General features: G+C 38.8%; 1 protein-coding gene across 3 annotated transcripts in view; it reads left to right on the forward strand.

The window, feature by feature from the left end:
• OPHN1 (oligophrenin 1) overlaps positions 1–12,498 on the forward strand; it is a 507,505-nt gene that overhangs the window by 383,398 nt on the left and 111,609 nt on the right. For all 3 annotated transcript variants that reach the window (XM_032393808.1, XM_032393806.1, XM_032393807.1), the window contains exon 16: positions 7,897–7,981. In XM_032393808.1, the coding sequence (XP_032249699.1) occupies positions 7,897–7,981 (85 nt within the window). The remainder of the gene's footprint in view (positions 1–7,896; positions 7,982–12,498) is intronic.

Consider the following 12,498-nt stretch of genomic DNA (forward strand, 5'->3'; position numbering starts at 1 on the left):
GTCCCAATAGTTCATTTTTGCCCTTGCTTCCCTTGCCTTTGGCGATGTTTCTAGGAAGAAGTTGCTGCGGCTGAGGTCGAAGAGGTTGCTGCCTGTGTTCTCCTTTAGGATTTTGATGGACTCCTGTCTCACATTGAGGTCTTTCAACCATTTGGAGTCTATTTTTGTGTGTGGTGTAAGGAAATGGTCCAGTTTCATTCTTCTGCATGTGGCTGTCCAATTTTCCCAACACCATTTGTTGAAGAGACTGTCTTTTTTCCATTGGACATTCTTTCCTGCTTTGTCAAAGATTAGTTGACCATAGAGTTGAGGGTCCATTTCTGGGCTCTCTATTCTGTTCCATTGATCTATGTGTCTGTTTTTGTGCCAGTACCATACTGTCTTGATGATGACAGCTTTGTAGTAGAGCTGGAAGTCTGGAATTGTGATGCCGCCAGCTCTGCTTTTCTTTTTCAACATTCCTCTGGCTATGCGGGGTCTTTTCTGGTTCCATACAAATTTTAGGATTATTTGTTCCATTTCTTTGAAAAAAGTGGATGGTATTTTGATGGGGATTGCATTGAATGTGTAGATTGCTCTAGGTAGGATTGACATCTTCACAATATTTGTTCTTCCAATCCATGAGCATGGAACGTTTTTCCATTTCTTTGTGTCTTCCTCAATTTCTTTCATGAGTATTTTATAGTTTTCTGAGTACAGATCCTTTGCCTCTTTGGTTAGATTTATTCCTAGGTATCTTATGGTTTGGGGTGTAATTGTAAATGGGATCGACTCCTTAATTTCTCTTTCTTCTGACTTGTTGTTGGTGTATAGGAATGCCACTGACTTCTGTGCATTGATTTTATATCCTGCCACTTTACTGAATTCCTGTATGAGTTCTAGCAGTTTTGGGGTGGAGTCTTTGGGATTTTCCACATAAAGTATCATATCATCTGCAAAGAGTGAGAGTTTGACTTCTTCTTTGCCAATTTGGATGCCTTTGATTTCTTTTTGTTGTCTAATTGCTGTGGCTAGGACTTCCAATACTATGTTGAATAGCAGTGGTGATAGTGGACATCCCTGCCGCGTTCCTGACCTTAGGGGGAAAGCTCTCAGTTTTTCCCCATTGAGAATGATATTCGCTGTAGGTTTTTCATAGATGGCTTTTATGATATTGAGGTATGTACCCTCTATCCCTATACTCTGAAGAGTTTTGATCAAGAAAGGATGCTGTACTTTGTCAAATGCTTTTCTGCATCTATTGAGAGGATCATATGATTCTTGTTCTTTCTTTTGTTAATGTATTGTATCACGTTGATTGATTTGCGGATGTTGAACCAACCTTGCAGCCCAGGGATAAATCCCACTTGGTCGTGGTGAATAATCCTTTTAATGTACTGTTGGATCCTATTGGCTAGTATTTTGGTGAGAATTTTGCATCCATGTTCATCAGGGATATTGGTCTCTAATTCTCCTTTTTGATGGGGTCTTTGTCTGGTTTTGGGATCAAGGTAATGCTGGCCTCATAAAATGAGTTTGGAAGTTTTCCTTCCATTTCTATTTTTTGGAACAGTTTCAGAAGGATAGGTATTAATTCTTCTTGAAATGTTTGGTAGAATTCCCCTGGGAAGCCATCTGGCCCTGGGCTTTTGTGTTTTGGGAGATTTTTGATGACTGCTTCAATTTCCTTAGTGGTTGTAGGTCTGTTCAGGTTTTCTATTTCTTCCTGGTTCAGTTTTGGTAGTTGATACATCTCTAGGAATGCATCCATTTCTTCCAGGTTATCTAATTTGCTGGCATAGAGTTGCTCATAATATGTTCTTATAATTGTCTGTATTTCTTTGGTGTTGGTTGTGATTTCTCCTCTTTCATTCATAATTTTGTTGATTTGGGTCATTTCTCTTTTCTTTTTGATAAGTCTGGCCAGGGGCTTATCAATCTTGTTAATTCTTTCAAAGAACCAGCTCCTAGTTTCGTTGATCTGTTCTACTCTTCTTTTTGGTTTCTATTTCATTGATTTCTGCTCTGATCTTTACTATTTCTCTTCTCCTGCTGGGTTTAGGCTTTATTTGCTGTTCTTTCTCCAGCTCCTTTAGGTGTAGGGTTAGGTTGTGTACTTGAGACCTTTCTTGTTTCTTGAGAAAGGCTTGTATTGCTATATACTTTCCTCTTAGGACTGCCTTTGCTGTATCCCAAAGATTTTGAATAGTTGTGTTTTCATTTTCATTGGTTTCCATGAATTTTTTTAATTCTTCTTTAATTTCCTGGTTGACCCATTCATTCTTCAGTAGGATGCTCTTTAGCCTCCATGTATTTGAGTTCTTTCTGACTTTCCTCTTGTGATTGAGTTCTAGTTTCAAAGCATTGTGGTCTGAAAATAGGCAGGGGATGATCCCAATCTTCTGGTACCAGTTGAGACCTGATTTGTGACCTAGGATGTGATCTATTCTGGAGAATGTTCCATGGGCACTAGAGAAGAATGTGTATTCTGTTGCTTTGGGATGGAATGTTCTGAATATGTCTGTGAAGTCCATTTGGTCCAGTGTGTCATTTAAAGTCTTTATTTCCTTGTTGATCTTTTGCTTAGACGATCTGTCCATTTCAGTGAGGGGGGTGTTAAAGTCCCCCACTATTATTGTATTTTTGTCAATGTGTTTCTTTCCTTTTGTTATTAATTGCCTTATATAATTGGCTGCTCCCATGTTAGGGGCATAGATATTTACAATTGTTAGATCTTCTTGTTGGATAGACCCTTTAAGTAGGATATAGTGTCCTTCCTCATCTCTTATTACAGTCTTTGCTTTAAAATCTAATTTGTCTGATATAAGGATTGCCACCCCAGCTTTCTTTTGGTGTCCATTAGCATGGTAAATGGTTTTCCACCCCCTCACTTTCAATCTGGGGGTGTCTTTGGGTCTAAAATGAGTCTCTTACAGACAGCATATCGATGGGTGTTGTTTTTTAATCCAATCTGATAGCCTGTGTCTTTTGATTGGGGCATTTAGCCCATTTACATTCAGGGTAACTATTGAAAGATAGGAATTTAGTGCCATTGTATTGCCTGTAAAGTGACTGTTACTGTATATTGTTTGTGTTCCTTTCTGGTCTATGTTGCTTTTAGGCTCTCTCTTTGCTTAGAGGACCCCTTTCAATATTTGTTGTAGGGCTGGTTTCGTGTTTGCAAATTCCTTTAGTTTTTGTTTGTCCTGGAAGCTTTTTATCTCTCCTTTGATTTTCAATGACAGCCTAGCTGGATATAGTATTCTTGGCTGCATATTTTTCTCATTTAGTGCTCTGAATATGTCCTGCCAGTCCTTTCTGGCCTGCCAGGTCTCTGTGGATAAGTCTGTTGCCAATCTAATGTTTCTACCATTGTAGGTTACATATCTCTTCTCCCGAGCTGCTTTCAGGATTTTCTCTTTGTCTCTGAGACTCGTAAGTTTTACTATTAGATGTCAGGGTGTTGACCTATTTTTATTGATTTTGAGAGGGGTTCTCTGTGCTTCCTGGATTTTGATGCCTGTTTCCTTCCCCAAATTAGGGAAGTTCTCTGCTATAATTTGCTCCAATATACGTTCTGCCCCTCTCTCTCTTTCTTCTTCTTCTGGGATCCCAATTATTCTGATGTTGTTTCATCTTATGGTATCGTTTATCTCTCGAAAACTGCCCTCGTGATCCAGTAGTTGTTTATCTCTATTTTTCTCAGCTTCTTTATTTTCCATCATTTGGTCTTCTACCTCACTGATTCTTTCTTCTGCCTCATTTATCCTAGCAGTTAGCGCCCCCATATTTGATTGCACCTCATTAATAGCCTTTTTGATTTCTACTTGGTTCGATTTTAGTTCTTTTACTTCTCCAGAAAGGGTTTCTCTAATAACTTCCATGCTTTTTTCAAGCCCAGCTAGTATCTTTAAAGTGATGATTCTGAACTCTAGATCTGACATCGTACTAATGTCCATATTGAGTAGGTCCCTGGCAGTCGGTACTACCTCTTGTTCTTTTTGTTGAGGTGATTTTTTCTGTGCAGAGGAGAATAGATTAATGAGAGAACAAAATGCTAGCAGGGTAACAACGTCCCCAGAAAATATACTCTAAACACATCAGAAAAGACCTGAAGCAGTGGGAAAAGAAAGGGAAAGAGAGAAAAAAGAAAAAGAAAGAAAAAAAGAAAAAAGAAAAAGATAAAGATAAAAACAAACAAAAGCAGAACAAAACAGAACAAAACAAAAACAGAATGTGATCAAATATGATCAGGGTGGTTTATAGATCAGTGCCACACACTAGATTTTGGATGTATTTTGGTCTGTTAAAGGAAAGTCCCTCCCAAAATTTTAAAGAAAGAAAAACTTATATATGTACAAAAATAAGGGTTGATATGATGAAGGGATGGAATATGACTGTAAAGATGGAAATCAGAAAAAGTTTTATAAAAGGATTTGATAAGTTGTTTGAAAAAAGAAAGAAGAGGATTAAAAAAAAAAAGAAGAAAGAAAAAAGGGAGAGAATGTGATCAGGCAGGGGAGTAGAAAAAAACCATACACTAGAGATTTAGAGTATATTTTGATCTGTTAGAAGAAACTATCTCAAGATTTTAAAGAGAGAACAACTTATATATATATGCCAAAAATACGGGTAACTACTATGAAGGGGTAGAATATGACTTTAAAAATGAAAAATAAAAATGTTTTTTTTTTTTAAAAAAGGGATTGATAAGATGTTGGTTGAAAAAGGGAAAAAGAAAAATTCGAAGAAAAAAAGAAAAAAGAAAAAAAGACAGTTAAAAAAAATAATTAACTTTGGAAGACTAAAGAATCATGGTAAAAAAGCCATGAATTCTATGTGCAGTATTCCCCTAGCGCTGGAGTTCTGCCGTTCTCATTGATCGGTAAACTTGGTCTTGGCTGGCTGTTCTCGCTGATCTTCTGGGGGACGGGCCTGTTGCCGTGGTTCCCAAATGTCTTTGCCGGAGGCGGAATTGCCCTGCCCTTGCCGGTCCGGGCTAAGTAATCTGCTCGAGTTTGCTCTCGGGAGCTTTTGTTCCCTGCAAGCTTTCGGTACAACTTTGGAGGCCGAGAGTGAAAATGGCGGCCTCCCAATCTCCGCCCCGGAGGAGCTGAGAACTCGGGGCCCCGCTCCTCAGTGAGCCCCCAGAGAAAAGCCGTCAGTCACTCCCGTCTCCCCGGTCTCCGGCCACACTCCGTGCTCACCCGGCCTGTGACCGCGCCTTTCTATCTGGCACCCGGCCCCGGGTGGAGTCTCCAAACCCAGCAGATCCCCGCGGTGCGCTCCCGCACCTCTCCTCCCGGGGGAAGAAGGTGAGTCTCCCCGGATCTGCCGCTTGTTGGGTCCCTGCTGGAGGAGCAGTGGCCCGACTGTGCCGCAGATCACGGTTTATAGCAACCCCAAGCTGAGACCCCACTCCTCAGCTCCGTCTCTGCAGCCGGCTTCCCCGCTCCGATACTTGGGAGCTCTGCCGCACTCAGGCACCCCCGGTCTTTCTGTGACCCCGAGGGTCCTGAGACCACACTGTCCCGCGAGGGTTCCACCCCCCGCTTCGCCACCAGAGTGACGTCCCTCAGCGGAGCAGACTTCTAAAAGTTCCGATTTTGTGCTCCGCGGCTCTATCACTTGCCAGGAGCGGCCGACGGAGGCCCCTCCCCCGCCGTCTATCCTCCCGAATATCGCCTCGGATTCACTTCTCCGCCCGTCCTACCTTCCAGAAAGTGGTCGCTTTTCTGTTCAGAGAGTTGTTGCTATTCTTTTCTTCGATCTCCTGTTGAGTTTGTAGGTGTTCAGAATGGTTTGATCCCTATCCAGCTGAATTCCTGAGAGGAGACGAAATCCAGGTCTCCTACTCCTCCGCCATCTTGCTCCGCCCCAACCCCTTATTTTCTTATGAATGAACTTTTCCCAGCATTTCGCTTGCTCCCTGCAAATGTTTGTGGAGAAGGAATATTAGTGATAGCTCCCTGGGATTTAGTGTTTATATTCCTACTTTCAAGTGATTTGGAATTTGGGTGTTCTCTATGTTTTTGTTATGTGGAGGGCATGGCTTTGTGTAGCCCTGTTTTTCTGGTGGTTCCATGTTGTTTTCTGGAGGATGTGTAGACAGACTTAGACTTACATGGCCAAGATTACCTTGACATATGCATTTCACATATGGTTAAAAATACTTTGTAAATATTTCAATGGCTATAATATTATGGTAAATAAAAGGACCAATATTTATCTGATTACTTCCTTATTGTTTAGCATTTAACTTTTTTCCTTTTCTGTGATGACATATTTGTAGATGAGTCTATTCTAATGTATACTTTGGGTAGATTCGCTGACAGAACTATTGCTTCAGGGTTATAAACGTTATTAATAATCTTGATGTAATTTGAATCCAGGGAGAACCAGTTGGCCACAGATGGATTTACTTTAAGCTGCTAAAGTAGTCTCTACCCTTTTATAAGGTCACATCCCTCTTCCCTATATGTATATAACAGGATCCAGGTCTGAAATAGCTGGGACCACCAGCATGGCTATTTCTGGTGAGGAGTGAGAGTTTGACTTCTTCTTTGCTGATTTGGATGCCTTTTATTTCTTTTTTTTTCTTTCTTTTTTTTTTTTAAAAGATTTTTATTTATTTATCTGAGAGAGAGAATGAGAGAGAGAGAGAGCACATGAGAGGGGGGAGGGTCAGATGGAGAAGCAGACTCCCCACTGAGCAGGAAGCCCGATGAGGGACTCAATCCTGGGACTCCAGGATCATGACCTGAGCTGAAGGCAGTCGCTCAACCAACTGAGCCACCCAGGCACCGATGGATGCCTTTTATTTCTTTTTATTGTCTGATTGCTGAGACTGGGACTTCTAGTACTATGTTGAACAACAGTGGTGAGAGTGGACATCCCTGTTGTGTTCCTGACTTTAGAGGAAAAGCTCTCAGTTTTTCTCCATTGAGAATGATTCACTGTGGGTTTTTACTATATGGTTTTTATGATATTGAGGTATGATCCTTCTGTCCCTACACTGCAGAGTTTTTATCAAGAAAGGATACTATATTTTGTCAAATGCTTTTTCTGCATCTATTGAGAGGATTGTATGGTTCTTATCCTCTCTTTTATTAAAAAGAAGCACAGAAACATGAGTGAATTTTTCTCAGATCTTCACTGTGAGAACCTGATAGGGCTCCTGGAGGTAAAATTCACAAAAGTGTGCAGGTCCCCCTAGGACCAAGCCCCCTTAGAATTTTTAACTCTCAAACTTGTCCACACTGAGCCTCTATCAAATCAATTCCAGGTTAGGTTTTCCTAACCCTGTACTGGTTCCCAAGGAGTTTTCTGCTCCTGGGCTTCTGTTCTAGTAAGTTTTGATTTTCCAGATCTGCAGGCCTCTCTCTTCAGTTTTAAGGACAGTAGTTTGTTATATGACCTCAATTCTCTGATGGATCTAAGAGGAGTTGATTTTCAGTTTGTTACACTTTTTTTTCTTGTGTGGATGGAAGACATGACTTCCAGGCTTCTTACATGCCTGAATGGAATGCAAGGGAATTTTTAAGACATCAAAGACATGGTTGTTGTACAAAGTTTTCATCTCTTGAAAACTGGGTAGAGTGACTATCTTTTAATGTAATGTATTTTCTTTTTCTTTTTCTTCTTTAAAGATTTTCTTTACTTTGGAGAGAGAGAAAGTGGGGGGAGGGCCAGAGAGAGAGAGGGAGATAGAATCTCAACAGACTCTGCACTGAGCACGGAGCCCAACCTGGCTCTCTATCCCACCACCCTGAGATCGTGACCCAAGCAGAAACCAAGAGTCTGATGCTTAACCAACTGTGCCACCTAGGCTACCCACTTTATTTTTCTTTTAAAGAGGTAAAAAGTAAGAACTTCTAGAACATTAACTTTTTTTCCTTTTTTTTTTTCCTCATATAGATCCTAAATGCCCAGGAGATGTTGATTTTCATAATAGTGATTGGGACATTAAGACAATCACCAGCTCCTTGAAATTCTACCTCAGGTATGCCTGATACAATTTGGGACTTTGTTTTTCATATTTGATGAAATTTGTCTAGGTGGAGATTGGAGCTTATGTGGTCACAGTTTCAGGAGGTTGGAGTTGCTAAAGAAAAAAAGAGTGAAAAGGATTTCCATCAAAAAAGAATGTGTATTATAAAACTTTTAACCTGGGAATTTAGGCAAGTAAGGCATCAGAATAATAGAATTATTATTGAAAAATGGCTTTTCCTTAAAGTAATGGAAGTTTTGCCATTGTTCATAGATAGAGTGATGTCTCAATGTACTCATGAATAATATGAGGATTTATGACAATTCAAGGTTGTTAACATGTTTTGTTGAATAATAACTATTTTGAAACATTAAATTGCATTTGCACAAACATAATATTTGTGTTTGTGTGTTATGCGTCATATTTCATGCTTTCATCCATATAATAGAAATAAAAAGAACAAGAAAATGCAGTCATACAAATGTTAGAACTGAGTGAATTGAGAACAATAGGAAAACAAAATTTACCTTATCAGCAAAATTTGGTGATGCACAGTGGTAATGAATATATCATTTAGTTGACTGGCATAAATTTATATTATGTAAAAATATTTGGGACATATACTTTTTTTGAGGGGGGACATATACTTTTTAAACTCATTCATTTCTTACTATTCTTTATGTCCAATAGTATGTACCATACATTATTTACTAAATGTCTTTTTTTCAATTATTGTACTCTTTAGGCATTTAGGATAGATGTTTGAATATCATTAATCCAAAATAAATTGGGTCCCAGATATTGCTGTTAAATGACCTTCCGCTGTAGTATCATTTTAGAACTTTATATAAACATGAATGCTCTTTCTAGGAGTATTTCTCTGGCATCTGCCAAAGAAGAAATGTATTGTTGTTAGAGGGTTTATTCTGTACTAAGCAGTGTTCTAGTTGTTTACATTGATAATATCATTGGGTTTTTTTGGTTTTTTTTTTTTTACAATAATACTGTTAGTTAAGTGGTATCATACTAATTTTACAGATGAGGAAATTGAAAGGCACCTCCTTTCCTGTTAAGTAATATCCATGCTCACAGCTCATATTATTTGAACCTAAGTATCTCTGACATATAGGCCACTGGTATTGGAACATCTTCTTCCCATTTCCCACCCTCAGGGGCTATGACCTTCTTGGATTTGCTTGGGTAATTTTAGTGAAGACGGAGAGCAATCTACTATGCATACTTTTAGAAGACTGGTGGTGATAATAGTGAGAGTAAATGATTCTATGTCTCTAGCCTTTTTCAAAGCAGTCAATTTTTTTCAAAGATTTATATAGGTTAAGTACCTCCCCACATTACATCTTTCCCAACTCATCCCATAATAAGCAGTGTGGCCCTTTTGAAAGATGGGAAGGTCAAGCCTGAAATCCTGAATGAGCAATACCTCCAATGAAAGATTTGTCCTTAAGACTTAATGTGTGGGCATTTAATATGCACTAGCCAGTTAACACCCTTTAGGTTTCTCAAGTACTTTAGACTAATTTTCAGAGAGGGACTCTTCATCTGTGTTATACATACCTAACTCACCCCTTATTCCAACATTTCCAGAAAAGTACCCTAAAAACTATCCTTTCTCTCTCTAATATCTTTAATCTCTCTTATTCAACTGGCTCTTTCCTCTCAGCATATGAATATGCTCCTGTAAAGCACATCTCTTTGACCTTGTGTCTTTTTTCATAAATGAATAAATTCATTCTACCATTTACTAAATTATTCAATAAACATTTCCTGAGTATCTAGTCTATGTCTAGCATGGTACTAGGCAGTAGGCATACAATTGTGAATAGATGTAGTCTCTAAATTTAAAAAAGTTATAGTCCAGTTAGGAGAGCAGAAAAAAACAAATAATCATACAAATATAACAAACCATAATAAGTGCTCTGAAGAAAAGGTGCAAGGTATTATGAAGGCATATAATAGGAAGACCTGGTTTATTCTGGTTGTTTTTTGAACTGAGATTTGAATTATAACTTAGAGTCAGCTGAGAGGAGGCAGTTCCAGACAGACAGAACTATATACGCAAAGGCCTTGAAGCACAAGAGAGAATGACCTCTTCTACATGTACCAGTATAAGTGGAGTGTTGTAGTATAGAGAGGGAGGGAGAGATATTAGGAGCCAGATCATGCAAGGTCGTATGGGACATTTTAAGAATTGGGGTCTGGATTTATTTTAAAAGGAGTGGGAATAAACTGAGAGATTTTAAGCAGTAGGTTACATGATGAGATTTGCATTTTGAAAAAAACATATAGAGATCAGATTAGAGGGAATCAATAGGTAGGTAGAGATAGAAACCAATTAGTAGGCTATTGCTGTGGTCCATGAAAGAGATGATGCTTCTGCTTGAACTAGGGAGTAACAGTGTAGATTGGTAGAAATAAGCATATTTAAGAAATTTAGGGAGTAAATTTATATATGAGAATGGGGGAGATGGAGATAAAAGAATGACTTCCATGTTTATGGCCCATACAACGAAATGGTGGCCATATATTTACTGATTTGAGAAACAAGACAAAAACTAGATGTAGGGGAGATGACAAGTTGGGCTTTAGATATGTCAAATTTAGGTGTCTGAAGAAATCAGGGCAAGATATTAAGTGAGCAATTGCATATATGGGAATGAACTCAGAGAAGAATTCTGAGCTTGAGCTAAAAATTTGTGAATCATTGAAAATATATATGGTAATTGGGAGGTAGGAGCTTGGATGAGATTGCCTAATAAGAGAGATACTTCATGCCTTCCTATCCAAGCTTCAGTATATGAAGTAATCTACACGCAGTGTCTCTACTTTTTTTTTTTTTTTTTTAGATTTTTAAAATTTCTTTATTTGTCAGAGAGAGAGAGAGTGCGCAGACAAGCAGGGGGAGCAACAGGCAGAGGGAGAAGCAGGTTCCCTGCTGTGCAAGGAGCCCGATGCTTGACTTGATCCCAGGATCCTGGGATCATGACCTGAGCCAAAGGCAGACACTTAACCCACTGAGCCATCCAGGTGTCCCAGTGTCTCTACTTCTTAACCTCCCAGTTTGCTCGTTAACCCATTGCAGTCTCCCTTCCAACACCTCTGCTCCACTGCAGCTGCTCTTGCCAAGGTCACTAGTGACTCCCTCAGTGCTAAACACAATGTACAATTGTCAGTCTTTACTTTACTTGATTTCTTTGTAGCATTTGAAGCTGTTAATGAGCCCTCCTTGACACTTTCTCCTCTTTTGGATTCTAATATATCACTTGCTTTTTTGGCTTTCCTCGTACCTTTTTTGACCATTTTTAGCAGTCCCCTTTATGGACTTTCTACCTGATATTTTCCAGGATTCTCCTCTCTTTTTCCTATAATGGAAGGATGGAAAATTCAAATATCCACAGGGGCCAGGACACGAAAATGAATGAAGCAGACTACTTCCATATTAAAACATTGCATATTGAACCTGTATTTGCATAGTGATCCCTTTGTTTATATATAATCAGCAATAATATTTACTTCCACAAATAACCATATGGGCCCAATATAGCCAGATCTTTCCATTTTTCAATAGAGGTAGAAAATATGGATCTTTTGTGAAATATCTCAAATTTTTATATTCTGATGACTAATACAATTCCATGTCTTTTTTATACACTATTCTGGACAAATAATAAATGGAAGGCCCCGTGTAGCTGTTGGCTGAGTTGGCCATTTCTCCTTGAGCCGTGGTATCTGTTCTTGTGGTTTTAAACACTCACCTATGTTCATGGTTTTAACCACTCACCTAGGTTTATGATTTTCATATTTACTTCTCAGATCTAGAAGGGCATTTCATCCATCTGCCTGATAGACATCTCCCTTTGGCTATCCCAAAAGTCCCTCAGGCTTATTTCTATCCAGCCTCATAAACCAGATGACTTTCTCCCTCACCAGTATACCCATTCTGTCTTTAATGTCTTTTAAATAATTCTCCTCATTATTTCTTTCTATCCTTGATGCCACTATTTTTGTTTAGGCCTTTATTATCTCTCAACTGGACTACTACATAATAATAGTGGCAGGCAGTATAATAGTGATTAAGAACATAGACTCAGGACAGACTGCCTAGTTCTACCACTTACTGGCTGTGCATGGTCTTGGATGAATTATTTAACTTTTCTGAACTTCAGTTTCCCCATTTATAAAATGGATATAATAACAATATCTACCTTACAGGGTTGTCATGAGGATTAAATTAGTAAATATATGCAAATCACTTAGAACAGTGAAGCATTTACTATTATTATTATAAGTGAATTATTTTTTCTGAGCTACCCACCACCTATCTTTACTTTATCATCACACTGGTCCTTTTACATTGTAAATTTTGTATATGGCACTCTTCTCAACTAGACTATTAGTTCCTTGGAGGTTTGGGGTCTGTCTTACTCATCTTTGGAGCCCCAATATCTGGCACAATGTCAGGTACCTGTAGGTGCTCAGCCAATATTTTTTTACTAAATAAAGAAATCTAT

The sequence above is a fragment of the Phoca vitulina genome, unplaced genomic scaffold (genome assembly GCF_004348235.1).
Source record: "Phoca vitulina isolate PV1807 unplaced genomic scaffold, GSC_HSeal_1.0 scaffold77, whole genome shotgun sequence".
In the NCBI taxonomy this organism is placed as follows: Eukaryota; Metazoa; Chordata; class Mammalia; order Carnivora; family Phocidae; genus Phoca; species Phoca vitulina.